Source organism: Leucopleurus acutus (genome assembly GCF_964270905.1).
Source record: "Leucopleurus acutus genome assembly, chromosome: 11".
Taxonomy (NCBI): Eukaryota; Metazoa; Chordata; class Mammalia; order Artiodactyla; family Delphinidae; genus Leucopleurus; species Leucopleurus acutus.
In genome coordinates, this window is record NC_139152.1 from 39,612,512 (window position 1) to 39,627,955 (window position 15,444).

The 15,444-nt window shown below is 41.4% G+C and overlaps 1 protein-coding gene across 3 annotated transcripts in view; it reads right to left on the reverse strand.

Annotated features, from left to right (window-relative positions):
• Positions 1-264: 264 nt before the first annotated feature.
• The window catches only part of SENP1 (SUMO specific peptidase 1), a 58,073-nt gene continuing 42,893 nt past the window's right edge, over positions 265-15,444 (reverse strand). For all 3 annotated transcript variants that reach the window (XM_082851129.1, XM_082851128.1, XM_082851127.1), the window contains 5 exons: positions 3,979-4,182; positions 3,030-3,109; positions 2,020-2,104; positions 1,402-1,497; positions 265-449 (listed from right to left, as the gene is read on the reverse strand). In XM_082851129.1, coding sequence (XP_082707255.1) covers positions 387-449; positions 1,402-1,497; positions 2,020-2,104; positions 3,030-3,109; positions 3,979-4,182 — 528 coding nt within the window. In that variant the 3' untranslated portion in view covers positions 265-386. The remainder of the gene's footprint in view (positions 450-1,401; positions 1,498-2,019; positions 2,105-3,029; positions 3,110-3,978; positions 4,183-15,444) is intronic.

Below are 15,444 nucleotides of genomic sequence, written 5' to 3' on the forward strand. Positions count from 1 at the left end.
TACCTCTTAGTAAGGCCTAACAACAAGAGTTTACATGAAATCAAGAGTCTTTCCAAGCTTCTCTCAGGCCCCTAATTAGAGACTGAGTGAGGCTGGAGCCCTTTGAAAATAAGATGGCAGAACTGAAGAAGTGAAAAGCAGTCTCTCTCTTCAGCTTAGGGATGTCCCTCACCCCTTTCACAGCACCAAAGTTTCTTTGCAAAAATAGTATCTGAGATACAAAAGGAAAGGCAGATGTGCTTGTGAGTGCATCTCTCCAGGGCCTGGTCCAGGATCAAGGACTTTACAAGAACAGAGGGTTGGGAGCAGCTGTTTCCAAGGTCTCTGGCCGTAGACAACAAAGAGCTGGTCTCCCACAAGTCCACGTCTGCTAATTGAGACAGTCTTCACAAGAGCTTTCGATGGAGGATTTCCCAGACCATCCGCTTCCGGAAGTAGGGCATGTGTTGCTGTAGGAACACAGAGACACCCTTATTTTCATTTCTTGTATGCAGACCTAGCACTCCTTTCCGTCTTGAGGTTTTCAACTAAAATAATCTCAGCTGAATTTCTGATCTTTCAAATGGCTCATTCTTTATCACATGTGATTTTTTTTCTTTCTATTGTTTTTTTCTATTACTATCTTTATTGCTATTTTCCATTGTTGTAACCTTAGAAGTTTTGTTGGGCATTGCCAGGAGTCCCCAGGGTACACCCAAATGTCTCCAAGAATTTTGAGAATGGTGTCTATCAAGTCCTCTATGTTAAACTGTTAAGAGGATATGAGATCCGAGCTTGAAAATCAAAAACTCACTTTTTACAGGAGATGTTACAGGAACTGCAAGAGTGAGCTCCACCCAAGGGCTATGGTGGAAAAGTCTTGGAAAGCCATTGATTTAAACAGAAGTAAAGAGTTAAGTGAAGGACACAGAATAATCCCTAATCTCTAGTCTCAATCCACCTTGGTCTCCGAAGGACCAGATGGACAGAAACAAACCATCACAAACTATAAGAAGACTGACCAGCTGCATCAAGTGAGGGGCAGCGGAAGAGGGCAGCATAACAAATTATACTAGATCAAGGTGTGGCCTGTTCCAAAACTTAACTGCTACCCAAATAAAGGGAAACTATAGGAAACTTGCTCTGGTCCCAGTTCTCTGCTTCTCACAGGATTTGAGGTAGGTGGGAGAGATGGGCGGAGAAGAAGGCTCTGCCCATACATCACAATATGTGATATATGGTAACCCAGGATGTGGCCTATCACTACCCTTTTTCTTGTGAGGCGGCACAGGCAGTACCACCCGTGTTATGAGCCACAAGCTGAAGCAGAGCCCCTAAGTGGAGCAAGTGGAGGGAAAAACATCTATCTGGCAGCCTGGAGACGGGGTGGTCATAGAGCTCCCTCCTGAAGGCTTGGCTCACCTGTGTGAAGTTGATTGGTCTGTCTTTGGTAATGCAGTCAGCATATTTGCAGGCAAACATGCCACAGTCGCTTCCATTCATCTGCTGTGGAATTTCCTGAAAGGCCAAAAACAATAAAAAAAGTGACATCTTTCCAAGCTTCCTTCTTTCTTAGATTATAAATAAGAGCCAAAGGATATAAATTTTACAGGTTTCCCTGAATTTTGAAGAGATGACCCTGGTCCCCCACTCAGAACAACAGAGGCTCAGAGAAAAAAATTCAGCATCTCAGTCCAGCCTGTGTATTTCATATTAATCACATAGGAGACTATCTTAGATTTCCATGAGACCCAAGGGTGTAAAAGCTGGCCCCTCCCACAAGGGCCAAACAATCTGCAAACATTTCCCACAGATGAAAGTTTAGCGAAATAGCTGGGCATTTACAAAACCTAGTTCTTCATAAGAAACACAATACTAGTTTCCCACAGATAGCTTACTCTATCTTCCCCAAGGAACCAAACGACCAAGCTGAGGTGAGGCTAGACACTAACACAGAAGGTCTCTGGGGACCAAGCAGTAAAATCCTTTTCTTTCTAATACCTAGTATCAGGATTTCCATCTCATCAAGGAGAAATGTACCTGGCTTTTCTTGCTGAAGAGTTGCCAGCCATTGGTGTCAAACTCTTTCCTTTTCTTGTCAATGCTTTCTTGCTTCAGGTATTGCCTAAAGGTATTGGGAGAGAATGAGATGAGCTTGGGGAGCAGTGATGACAGCTGCCACTGCAAGAATGGGGTTGACAATCCTTAGGAAGAGTTTTCTTCTGCGCGTCTAAGGAAACAGTATATACTACTGGGCAGGGAATCTTTGGACTGCTAAGCTTCCTTTGGAGGTCCCACAATTCAGGCCTGCCCTGTCAACCCAAGAGAAGCATGACATCTGCCTTTGATACCCAGGCTCTTCCTACCTACTGTCCGTCCTGAGGAACAAGTTCTGATGCTTCTCCTTGGTTTATATGGGCCTACAGAACTCAATCTAATGGAAGAAAAATGTTTCTCCAGCAATACTGAGGTACTTATTTATTTATAGTCTTGATTCTCCTGTGTGAAAATTCAATCCAAATCAACAATTTGTTGAGTGCATACCTCATATACAGCACTCTTCTTAAGTGTGAACTGCTCACCATTCTGGAACCCAGCCCCCTCCTGGCTGCCAAAATGGTACAGTGAGGAATAGACATTTTGGAAAGAGAAACAGATGGGATATAAAGAGATTTGCATTCTGGTTCCCAGTTGAGCCACTAACTAGTAGGACCTGAGCAAATGTAAGTCACCTCTGTGGGTCTTGGTTTCTTCATCTGAAAATTTAGGAGGTTGGAGTAGATGATTTCTAAGTAGTTTCTATATCTATATGTATATATCCACTCTATATTTAGAGCACTGGGACAGTAATTATCCCCATTAGGGTGTATTTTTGGTATTATATTATTATTAAACTTTACTTACTTAGATGGAAAATACCCATTCTTATTCAAGATAAAGATTTCCTTTATTAATCACTACATTGAAGGGATCAGAGAACTGAGTTCAATAGCTGGAAAAACATAACATATACCCAACATCAAACTCTTTGTCCTCAACTCCCTACTTACAAGAGGATCCTGCAGGCTTCATTGTTTATCCCACCCATGGAGTCGTAATAGGTAATATTCTTCTTTCTAAAGTCTACAACCTGGGAATTAAAAAAAAAAAAATCTGTGTTTATGAAGTGAAGAAAACTGGTTTCTCAGCTTTTTCCTTCCCTGGAGTTTGGAACCTCCTGCCAGATTTCCTATGATATCATGACAAGTCTGATGGATGCTTAGCGTTATACCATGCTTAATCTGCAGAGGAGAGAAGAACAGGGGGATTATTTACTCAGAACTGCGATGGGGGCTAATTGACTGGTGGCTCCAGTAATTGCCCTGAAACCTTTTTCTAGTATTCAGGTTCTCCATCTGCACTGTGGGTAACAGTGAAGACAAAACATGCTCTTCAGAGAACGTAAGTTGAGTGAGATAATGTCCATACATTTTCTGAAAGATGGTAAAAGAGTCTAGGTTTTGTTTCTTTACTTGGAGAACTTCCTTTTGGCTTATGCTTTTCAAAGGTAACTCAAAACAGGCTGTGAAATACTTTTTATACTTTTATTAATATATTAAGCTCATGTATCCATGTCCTCAGAGTCATAAAAAATATTAAATTACCAAGTATGCAAGACAAGTCATGATTAGGCAGAAAATAACAGTCATAGAATCTGAGTTGGCAGCATCATTAAGAAGTCACTTTTACTCCCCATGCCTTGCCTTTAGCCTGCTTTGACTTATAACTCCCTTTTTAAATATTTCCAGAAAAGGAAAACTCCACAGCTTTCTTCCAAGACTAAGTATCTCCCACTCTTGACAGGGAGTTCACTGATCTATCCAATTTTTAGACAACTAAATGCTACTTTTTCTGTCAGTCATCTAGTGAAAATGTAGAACTAATATTCACTACTCTCTGTGTATTCTATAATTACATAGATTTCTTTTAAATTTTATCAGTAATAAAAGAGGCACTCACAGCAAGACACCAGTGCACTCCCAGGTGAATGGGCACCAAAAGAATGTCAACAGAAAAGACATCCACTTTCTTGGTCCAACGTTTCACTGCTTGATAACCAGCCGTTTTTAACTTAGTGAAAAAAAAGGTATTAAATGCATGCACACTTGGCAATCCCTTCTCTTTACTTCGCTCCATCAGCATATTCATGTAGAAATTGATGATCTGTGGGAAGAAAGTATATGTATTAAACTAGATACTCCAGCCTTTCAAAATAGTTGTGTTGTAAGACGGAAACACAGTTGCTATATTGCACAGCATAGGTTAGTTTCCTAATCAATTCAATTATGACTTCAACACCCAACAGCCTCATGTCCCTATATCAAATTCTGACTAGAAGGGAGGAAGGTGTTGAGGTGGTTAGAAACATTGAAAACAGAAAAAGCTGATGTGTGTGTGTGTGTGTATACACACACACACACACACACACACACGTGTATATATATGGGTCCGGATACATATGGAAAGATGTTGGTCGGACTTGTAGAAGACTGAAGATCAGGTTAAAAATACTGGAAAATGAGGAGGAAGGGGTGGTACAAGGTGAGACTCAGAGAAAACGAAAGGAAGGAGTACAAGCAGTTAAATGAGGTACACACTAGCAGTTCCTTTAATCTATCGGGACTGTGCGAGTAATTTAAATAAATCCTGAGCTCAGAGTCTAGTGTTAATAAAGCTAAGATCAGTAGTTCAATCCTTCTATGTAGGTCTCCTGATTCTGCACAAAGATAGAAAATTCTGCTCCATGACTAAGGATTGCATTTTCAGCCTAACAAGCCACCTAGCAGAAGCAAACTGTTTTGGCCTCAAGTAGAATTGAGTGACAGAATAAACCATCAACTATACTGGAAAAACATCTCTAAACTGGTAGTAGCTCAGCAATGTCACCTTTATAGAGGCAGACATGGATATAGTATAACCTACATTACATGAGACCTGAAAGTAGAATGACAAACATGAAGAGTAAAGTTCTCCCCCAGAATCTACATGGTTAGCTGTCTCATTTTTGTTGATTTCATTTATGCCTTCAATATCAAGTACAAGTGAAAGAAATTAAAATGCTTGATACAGGAGATATGTTAATGAAACTATGTGTTCTCTAACAATGACTATGTCGTCCTTGGTTCCTTTAAGTCCAGGACTCCTTGGTACCAAAGCATGAAAGTTACTGTGCCGGAAGTTACTGCATACTTACTTTATGTGGCCAGCTGAGGTCAGGCCAGTGTCTGTCAACTGCAAGGAATGAATGGGCTAACTGATCCAAAGCTTGGAAATATGACTAAGAAAACAGGCACATTTTTCAGAATGCTTTTTGGGGAAAGGGAAAACACCACCGTCCTTTGACAAATATTTACACACTAGAATGCCAGAGCAGTGAGCTACTGCCCAATAGTAGGCAACTACATGCTGGGGAGGCAGCAGGGAACACTGCCAGGAACACACCGGAGCATGGTCTAGACCAGAGAAAGGGCCTATAGATGAGGATGCCTAAGCAGTTGCAGGGAAACCACATTCACCATGAAGCAGAGCTCTGAGGGTGGTGGGAGGGAGAGCCAGGACTGAAGAAAGACACTGTTCTTCCTGCATCTCTGAAGACAGAACAACAGGCCCAGAGGACTCAGGTTGTGGTTAATTCTCTGCTGAGTGATGCCCAACAGGTAACTGGAGCTCAGTTATTTACAATAATGACAATGAATTATGACACAATTAGGATCACAGATTTCTCCAATCCACGTTTTTAATCTAACCCTGCCCCCGAAGATCATGGTGCTAAAGGATGCTTCTCGGCTTGTGAAGGCAGCCAGGAATGCAGGAGGATCTGCTCAGCAAGCACAGATTTCACAGCTATAATCTACATCCTCTAGTGAGAGAAAATCAGCAGGAAGGGACTGATTCCTCTGGCATTCTATCCCACAATATTAGCCATGCTATGAGGCTAAATAAACCCTTCAATCCAGGGGGTGAAGTGAACAGGCAGACAACCTGTCAGTCACTGTAAGCCAAACCCTCCAAGGGGGCAGACAAGTTATATATTACAACAGGCAACAAGGACTGAGGACGGAAGTAGAAGAAATCAGAGAGAGATAAGGATAGCCAAGCACATGAAAGCCGCGGAGATATATCTCCCCCAGGTGCCCATCAGAGGGGTATACCACCTTTGGGATCGTTACCCTGAAGTGAAAAGGATGACATAAATGAGTGTCATGCTACACATGACTATCTTATTTTTCAGGAGGAAAGAGTGCCAGAAACCAATTAAGTTTAGCTGGACCTACACAGACTGAGCTGTTTGGCTTCTTATTTCATTTTGTTATTTTGAGAGAGTGGACTTATAAAGCTAAAGACCAAGCCAGCTGAACAGGAACAGAGACCTAGTGATCAGGACACCACACTAAGAATCCCTCTTCCACTGCTTCAGTTCTGCCTCCAACCAAGGTTTCTCCACTGAGAGGGAAATGGCTTCCTCCAAAGTCAGCTCATTAATTAGCTCTATGGAGTGGTCTGGGTTCTTTTTCATTTCTACTGTATCTCAGTAGGAGGGAGTTTAGTGGCTTCAATGTTCCCTCCCATTAACTGAGGACATGTAATCTGACATCTGAGGCAGAATTTAGATCCGAGTTTTTCTCCTCAGTTTTTCAGCTCTTACTCTATACAAATGAGGAAAATTGCCATAGTTCAGCCAAGACACAATCATACCAAAAAAACAAGCTAGGAGTTAGGAGAACAAAAAGAATCCTACACGTCATCTCACAGAGGGCTGAAGATAAAGGAAAAAGAAATGAGAGAAGGGATCACAGTGCTTCAGATGAAAGAGGAGCAGTGATGGTCAGAGCATTTGCTTGTATTTTGTGAAGACAAGGGTCCCTCCCCTTCCATGGTGAGAGCCTTTCTGCACGCAGGACTCTCTTAGCTTCAGAAGATCTTCAATTCCCTTTGGAATAGGGGGCTAGGAGTAATAAGTCAGCCCTGTGCCTACTGTTTGTCTTGCACTTGTCCCTCTTTTGGGGGCCCACACTTGCCTCTGCTTGCTGCAGCTCCTGGTGCCTGAAGAGCTGCCCTTCCTGCTGCCTTCGCAGCTTTGGCCATGAGTGCCTACTTGTCTATGCAGCCCTGTCTGGGGGTGGAATGGTTGTTTATAGTGTCTTATTCCTTTGTGATTTTATTTGAAGAGCTGCCAGGTTGAAGCTGAAAAAAACTTCTCTTTAAAAGAAAAGCCTACCGTGTTTTCAAACTAAGGACTCAATCCTTTTCCTGTATGTTACCACAATGACATAAATGACTGTTATTTATATCCTCCTTCTCACGCAGTAAACCAGCCAAACTATTGTTTTCTCATGCATATAGAAGTAAAACATTTCACAACACAATCCTGACTTTAACCCTTCCCAATTTCACACTTTGAACCCTTATAATTGACTTAGGAAATAAATGTTCTAAAAGTCCTGAGCATGACAGTGTTCCTAAGCAGAGACCAAGATAACTTTCAGGGGGAAAAAAAGCTGTTTTCCTATTTTACCCCTCCAGATTTTCCCCTCTACATACTCATTCTGAATTTTTTTTTTTTAAAGATTTAATTGTATTTATTTTTGGCTGTGTTGGGTTTTCGTTGCTGTGCACAGGCTTTCTCTAGTTGTGGCGAGTGGGGGCTACTATTCCTTGTGGTGCATGGGCTACTTACGGTAGCTTCTCTTGTTGTGGAGCACAGGCTCTAGGCGCGCGGGCTTCAGTTGTTGCGGCACGCGGGCTCAGTAGTTGTGGCACGCAGGCCCTAGAGCTCAGGCTCAGTAGTTGTGGCACACGGGCTTAGTTGCTCTGGGGCATGGATCTTCCTGGACCAGGGCTCGAACCCGTGTCCCCTGCATTGGCAGGCAGATTCTTAGCCACTGCGCCACTGGGGAAGTCTCCCTCATTCTGATTTTTAAATTAGACTTATCCTTGTCAACCAGAAAACCCGAAAGACTAACCAAGCAACAACCCCTGAATATTATGAGTCAGAAGGTCACTCACTCCTAAAAAGATCTAATCTAATAATATTATAGAAACCAAGAAGGCAGACTTCAGGTAAGCTCTATGTTACTGCATCCCTCACTGTGTCCAGGATTTTTCTCACATGCAAATTCAAGTAATAAATTATTAGAATTACTGCCAAGGTTTTAGAGAAAGAGAGGCAGGCAACATCTATTTTTATGGAGTCATGACAACTGTAATTATTCTCCCTGTGACCTCACATAAATCCCTGGTTTATCAATAGGACTAGTTCTACTAAGAAACACTTTAAAGAGGTAAACTATAATGACATGGAATCTTCCCATGAGTCATGTTAGAAACACTATAACTTCCATTCTGGTCATTTTATTCCACATGTTAGAGTGCACACCATATCGTAGACCCCATCATATTCACTTAACTAATTTATCTCATTTTGTCTGATTTTTTTCCCTTCTTACGCAGTTTTTATTTCCTAAGGAGAACCTACTCCCTGTGCTAGGTTTGTCTAGTTGGGCTTAATGTTTGGCAAGATGTTTCCTCTCTTACCAAGCATCACTTAGATTTAACTTCTCCTTGGAAACAGTTAATTATTGAGAGAGAGGTATTGAAATCTTCAACAGTAATTATAAATTTGTCTATTTCCCCTTCCAGTTTTCTCAGTTTTTACTTCATCTATTTTGAAGTTCTGTTAGGTGTGTACATATCTAGGTTGTTAATCCTCTTGATGAACTTACCCGTTTACCATTATGAAAAGTCTATCACTGGTAATATGACTTGCTCTGAAATCTACTTGGTGTGATATTAATATAGTTACTTCATCTTTCCTTTGTTTAGTGTTGGCACGGTATATTTTTTCCATCCTTTTACTTTTAACCTATATGTGTCTTCATATTTAAAACAGGTTTCCTGTAGACGTATTTTTTAACCTAATCTGACAATCTCTGCCTTTTAACGGGATGTTTATACTGTCCAATACGGTAGCTACTAGCCAAATGTGACTCTTGAGCACTTGAAATATGACTAATGCAAGTTGTGTTGTAAGTGTAAAATACACACAATTTAAATAGAAGGTAAAATACTCATTAACAATATTTTCAGATTTCTTACATGCCAAAATAACATATTTTGGATATATTGGGTTAAATAAAATGTATTATAAAATTAGCTTTACCTGTTTCTTTTTACTTTTTTTTTAATGTGACTACTAGAAAACTTAAAATTACATAGATGGCTCACATTATATTTCTACTGGGTGTGCTGGGTTAGGTCATTTACATTTAATGTGATTACTGAGATGGCTGGTTTTAAATCCACCATCATGTTCTTCTTTTACTATTTGTCCCATCTGTTCTTTGTATCCTTCCTCTTTCCCTGCCTTCCTTTGGATTGGGTATCTTTTAATTCCATTTTATCTCCATTACTGGCTTATAACGATATCTCTTTGTTTTTTGTTTTTGTTTTTAACTGGTTGCTCTAGGATTTATATGTCTTTAACTTATTGTAGTCTACCTTCGTATAACATTATACCACTTCATGTATTGTATAGGAACCTTAAACAAGTATGTACTTCCATTTTTCCCCTCCTTTGTGTTATGATTGTCATATACTTTACTTCAACATGTTATAAACCCCACAGTATGTTGTTTTACTTTTGACTTGTCAGTTGTCTTTCAGAGATATTAAAAACTGAGAGCATTTCCACTGCTCTTCACTCCTTGTGTAGACTGAAACTTTTACCTCATATTTTTCTTCTGCCTGACAAATATCTTTTAACATTTCTTATGGTAGAAGTCTGCTGGTGATGAATTCTTTCAGCATTTGTTTGCCTAAAAAAGTATAGCCTTATTTTTTGAAAGATATATTTGCTGGTATAGAATTTAGGTTGCCAAGCTTTTTTTTTTTCCTCCTTCAGAACTTTAAAGATGTAGCTATATTGTCCTCTGGCCTACATGGTTTCTGACAGATCTTTGTTCCTCTGTACATGATATGTCTCTTTTCCTCTGGTTGCTTTCATTAGTTTTCTCTTTATCAGTGGTCTTTAGCAATTTGATTATTATACATTTCACTATGGTGTTTCTTCTACTTGAGGTATGCTGAATTTCTTGGATCTGTCAGTATATTTCCAGATTTGGAAAATCTTCCACCGTTATTTCTTTAAACATTTTTTCTGATACCACTTATACCCCACCTTCCCTTCTGGGACTTCAATTACATGCTTAGGCTTGACACTGCCCCAGAGCTCACTAAGCTCTAGTCATCTTTTCTCAGCCTTTTTTCTATTTCATTTGAAATGGTTCCTATTGCTCTATTTTCAAGTTCACTAACTGTTCCTTCCACAGTGTCTAATATGTTAATCTCATCTCATGTATTTTTCATTTCAGATACTGTATTTTTCATCTCTAGAAGTTCAATTTGGGTCTTTTATATTTTCCATTTTTCTCCTCATAATGTCCACTTTCCTCTACTTTCCTGAACATGTGAATATGTTTATGATATCTGTTTTAATATCTTTCTTGGCTAATCCTATCATTTTTGTCTTTTCTGGGTATTTCTATAGTGACTTTTTTTTCCCTTTGTTATATTTTTCTTCTATTTGCATGCCTGAGAACTTTTAATTGGATGCTAGACATTGTGAATTTCATGTTGTTTGGTTTTGTTGTTACCAGAATTTGCTGTGTTCCTTTAAATATTGTTGGGCTTTGTTCTGTGATATAGTTAAGTTAGTTGGATCAGTTTCAAGCTTTCAAGACTTGTATTTAAGCTTGTTACCATGGGTTCAGGCGGCCTTTATTCTAGGGTCACTTTGGCCCCACTCTTGAAGCAATGCCCTTTTGAGGATTCTATTCAATGCCCCACAACTTTTCTACTCTAGATGGTTGGGACATGAACTATTCTTGGCACCTGTGTTAGCTCTCAGGCTTGTTCTCATTCCTTCTTCCTGGTGGTTCTTTCTCCAGGCTCTGGTAGTTTCTCCCCATATATGTACAGATCAGTACTCAGCCAAAGATTTGAGAGGGGCCCACTGCACATCTCTGGAGCTTTTTTCTCTTTGTTCAGCAACTTCCCCTCCAGTATTTATCTCACAAACCTTAGCCACTTTGGCCTCCCTGAACTCTGTCTCCTCCACTCACAAGACTGCCAGGCACTGCCAGGCTTTACCAGCTCTCTCCCCTCAACACACCACCCCAGTAAGCTGTGGAAATCATAGGCTCATCCTTTCCATTTCCCTTCTCTCAGGAATCACTGTTATCCAATGTCTGAAAATTCTTGCTTGATGTTTTATCTAGTTTTCTAGTTAAGTTGAAAGAGTAAATCTGATCCATTTTATTCTATCAAGACCGAAGAAGTCTGATTCATTTACTTGTATGCCTAAATAATTTCCATGTATTTCTAAATTTATCTGATGCTTTATAAAACAACTTTTAGGCCCTCTAAGAAGCAGAATTAGCAGGCCATAAAGAGAAACACAAAGCCTAAAGTAGTCCTCTCCTCAGGATCATTAACCTAAAATCTTAGACTTGGATTCCAGAAGTTATTCAACTCAATCTCCAGGAAATAATAATTTCTAGTACTGACATACACTTAAAAATATTTCCTTTTGTTTAACTGTGACTTTCAATCTACTTTTGCAACTAATTCCTCCTCTCTTTAACCCTGTCTTCCTTCCCTTAATTAGGAATTTCTTTTAATCACCAGACCTGGTAAAGAAATCCCCGTCTGTATGTCATTAGCTTTCCAGCCTCATTTTCTATTCTTTACAAGGCAGCCACTTCCCACATTCCAATTTTGAGAAGTTTCATTTTCTTATAGGAAGGTAAAATGTTAATCCCGTCAATCATCAGTCCTTTGAAGCTGTATAGAATTTAAGTATTCAGCTATACAAAAATCCATTCTTGGGCTTCCCTGGTGGCGCAGTGGTTGAGAGTCCACCTGCCAATGCAGGGGACGCGGATTCGTGCCCGGTCCAGGAGGATCCCACGTGCTGCGGAGCAGCTGGGCCCGTGAGCCATGGCCGCTGAGCCTGCGCGTCCGGAGCCTGTGCTCCGCGGCGGGAGAGGACGCAACAGTGAGAGGCCCACGTATGGCAAAAAAAAAAAAAAAAAATCCATTCTTAAAAACATGTTGGGGGCGGCGGAGTCGAGATGGCATACTAGGGGGATGCGGAATTCATGCCTCCTCACAACTAGGGCACCTACCAGGCACCAGTGGGGGACCACGGACACCTAAGGGGGCGGGAGGAACCCCCAGCAACTGGGTAGGACGTGGGTCATTGGGGGAAGGAAGGGGGAGGAGAGGTGGAGGCGGGATGGGACTGGTGCCCCAAGGGGTGGCTGAGGGAGGAGAAGGGGTAAATCGGGGAACCACTGGGAGGGTAGAGGATCAAAATGGAGTGTGGCCAGGTTTCCGCCGCCCACTTGAACCCCCAGGAACCTGCTGAGATCCCGGGCCTGATCCTCTGCCCACTGAGGCCCCCTCCAGCCACGCGGGTCCTGAGGGAGTGGGAGGGAGGGAAGGGGGAGCAAAAGTTAAGGCCGGACCTCCAGGACCAGCACCCCTGAGGGGTGACTGGGGGAGGGGAAGAGTTCCTACAGCCAGCAGGACCCACCCACAGTTAGGGGTCCAGGAGCAACAGGAGACCCTGGGCGAGATAGTGGGGGAGGGGCACGAAGGAACGGCAGGGAACAGGGCCAGTACTTTCCCTGTCCACTTAGGCACCTGGAAGCCTGTTGGGCTCCCGGGCCTAATCCTCTGCCCTCGGAGCCTCCCTCCTGCTGTTCAGAGCCCAAGCCCCGCCCCTACACCCCCACCCAGGGCCTCGACTCTACACTCGGAGACCCCCTCCAACGAGCTGGGCCTAAACCCCACCCACACACCCTCACTCAGCGCCCTACCTCCAAACTACGTAACTCCTCACTCCTGAGGCCCTACTTTCGACATGCTGCCTCTCCTCTTCCCCACAGGTCCTAAGCAGAGGCCACACCCCACACTTAAATGTCACCCACCTAGGCCCCACTCCATGCTCAAATGTCACCCCCCACCCGCCTAGGTCCTGCCCCACTCTAAACACCGTGCCTGCCTAAGTGCCACCCCAGCCTAAACTCCGCCCCCATGGCCAAGGCTTTTTTTTTTTTTTCTTTTTTTCTTTTAGATTGGGGTTCTGTTTTACCTTGTTGATTCATTGTTGTTGATTCTTTTATATTTTTATTTTTACTAATAAATCTTTTATTTTTCTAATTTTATTTTATTCTTTATACTTTGTTAGTGATCTCTCCTTTTGGCTTGTCCTCCACCCCTGCCTTTTCTTCCTTTTTTCTGTTGTGGTTTTATTTTGCCTTGTTGCAGTTGTTTCAATTATACTTTAACTTTTCCTAATATATTTTTTATCTTTCTACTTTTATTTTGTCTTTTATTCTTTGATATTGTACTGCTCCTTTTTTTCTTTCTTCTTTTTTTTTACCGTGCCACAAACCTTGCGGGATCTTGGTTCCCAGGGTGGAGGTTGGGCCCCAGCTCCCGTAGTGGGAGCTCTGAGTCCAAACCACTGGACTAACAGGAACCTCAGACCCCAGGTAATATTAATCAGAGTGAGACCTCCTGGAGGTCCTCATCTCAACACAAAGACCCAGCTCTATCCAACTGCCTGTAAACTGCAGTGCTGGACGTCTCAGGCCAAACAACCAGTAAGACAGGAATACAGCACCAACCATCAAAAAAAAACAAAAAATGAAACAACAAAACAATATGTTAAAAACGAAGGAGCAAGGTAAAACCTACAAGACCAAATAATGAAGACGAAATAGGCAAACTACCTGAAAAAGAATTCAGAGGAATGATAGTAAAGATAATCCAAAATCTTGGAAACAGAATAGAGAAAATGCAAGAAACATTTAACAAGGATCTAGAAAAACTAAAGAGAAAACAAACAGTGATGAACAACACAATTACTGAAATTAAAAATACTCTAGAAGGAATCAATAACAGAAGAACGGATAAGTGAGCTGGAAGTCAAAATGGTGGAAATAACTGCCAGGGAGCAGAATAAAGAAAAAAGAATGAAAAGAATTGAGGACAGTCTCAGAGACCTCTGGAACAACACTAAACACACCAATATTCGAATTATATGGGTCTCAGAAGAAGAAGAGAAAAAGAAAGGGTCTGAGAAAATATTTGAAGAGAGTACAGTCAAAAACTTCCCTAACATGGGAAAGGAAATAGTGAATCAAGTCCAGGAAACACAGAGAGAACCATATAGGATAAACCGAAAGAGAAACACTCTGAGACACATATTAATCAAACTATCAAAAATTAAATACAAAGAAATATTATTAAAAGCAGCAAGGAAAAAGCAACAAATAACATACAAGGGAATCCCCATAAGGTTAACAGCTGATTTTTCAGCAGAAATTCTGCAAGCCAGAAGGGAGTGGCAGGACATATTTAAAGTGATGAAAGGGAAAAACCTACAACCAAGATTACACTACTCAGCAAGGATCTCATTCAGATTCGAGGGAGAAATTAAAACCTTTACAGATAAACAAAAGTTACGAGAATGTTACGAGAATTCAGCACCACCACACCAGCTTTACAACAAATGTGAAAGGAACTTCTCGAGGCAGGAAACACAAGAGAAGGAAAAGACTTATAAAAACAAATGCAAAACAACTAAGAAAATGGTAATAGGAACATACATATCCATAATTACCTTAAATGTAAATGGATTAAATGCTCCAACCAAAAGACATAGACTGGCTGAATGGATACAAAAACAAGACCTGCACATATGCTGTCTACAAGAGACCCACTTCAGACCTAGGGACACATACAGACTGAAAGTGAGGGGGTGGAAAAAGATATTCCATGCAAATGGAAATCAAAAGAAAGCTGGGGCTTCCCTGGTGGCACAGTGGTTGGGAGTCCGCCTGCCAGTGAAGGGGACACAGGTTCGTGCCCCGGTCCGGGAAGATCCCACATGCCGCGGAGCGGCTGGGCCCGTGAGCCATGGCCACTGAGCCTGCGCGTCCGGAGCCTGTGCTCCGCAACGGGAGAGGCCACAACAGTGAGAGGCCTGCATACCGAACCAAAAAAACAAAAGAAAGCTGGAGTAGCAATTCTCACATCAGACAAAATAGACTTTAAAATAAAGGCTATTACAAGAGACAAAGAAGGACACTACATAATGATCAAGGGATCAATCCAAGAAGATATAACAATTGTAAATATTTCTGCACCAAATATAGGAGCACCTCAATACATAAGGCAAATGCTAACAGCCATAAAATGGGAAATCAACAGTAACACAATAATAGCAGGGGACTTTAACACCCCACTTTCACCAATGGACAGATCATCCAAAATGAAAATAAATAAGAAAACACATCTTTAAATGACACATTAAACAAGATGGACTTAATTGATATTTACAGGACATTCCATCCA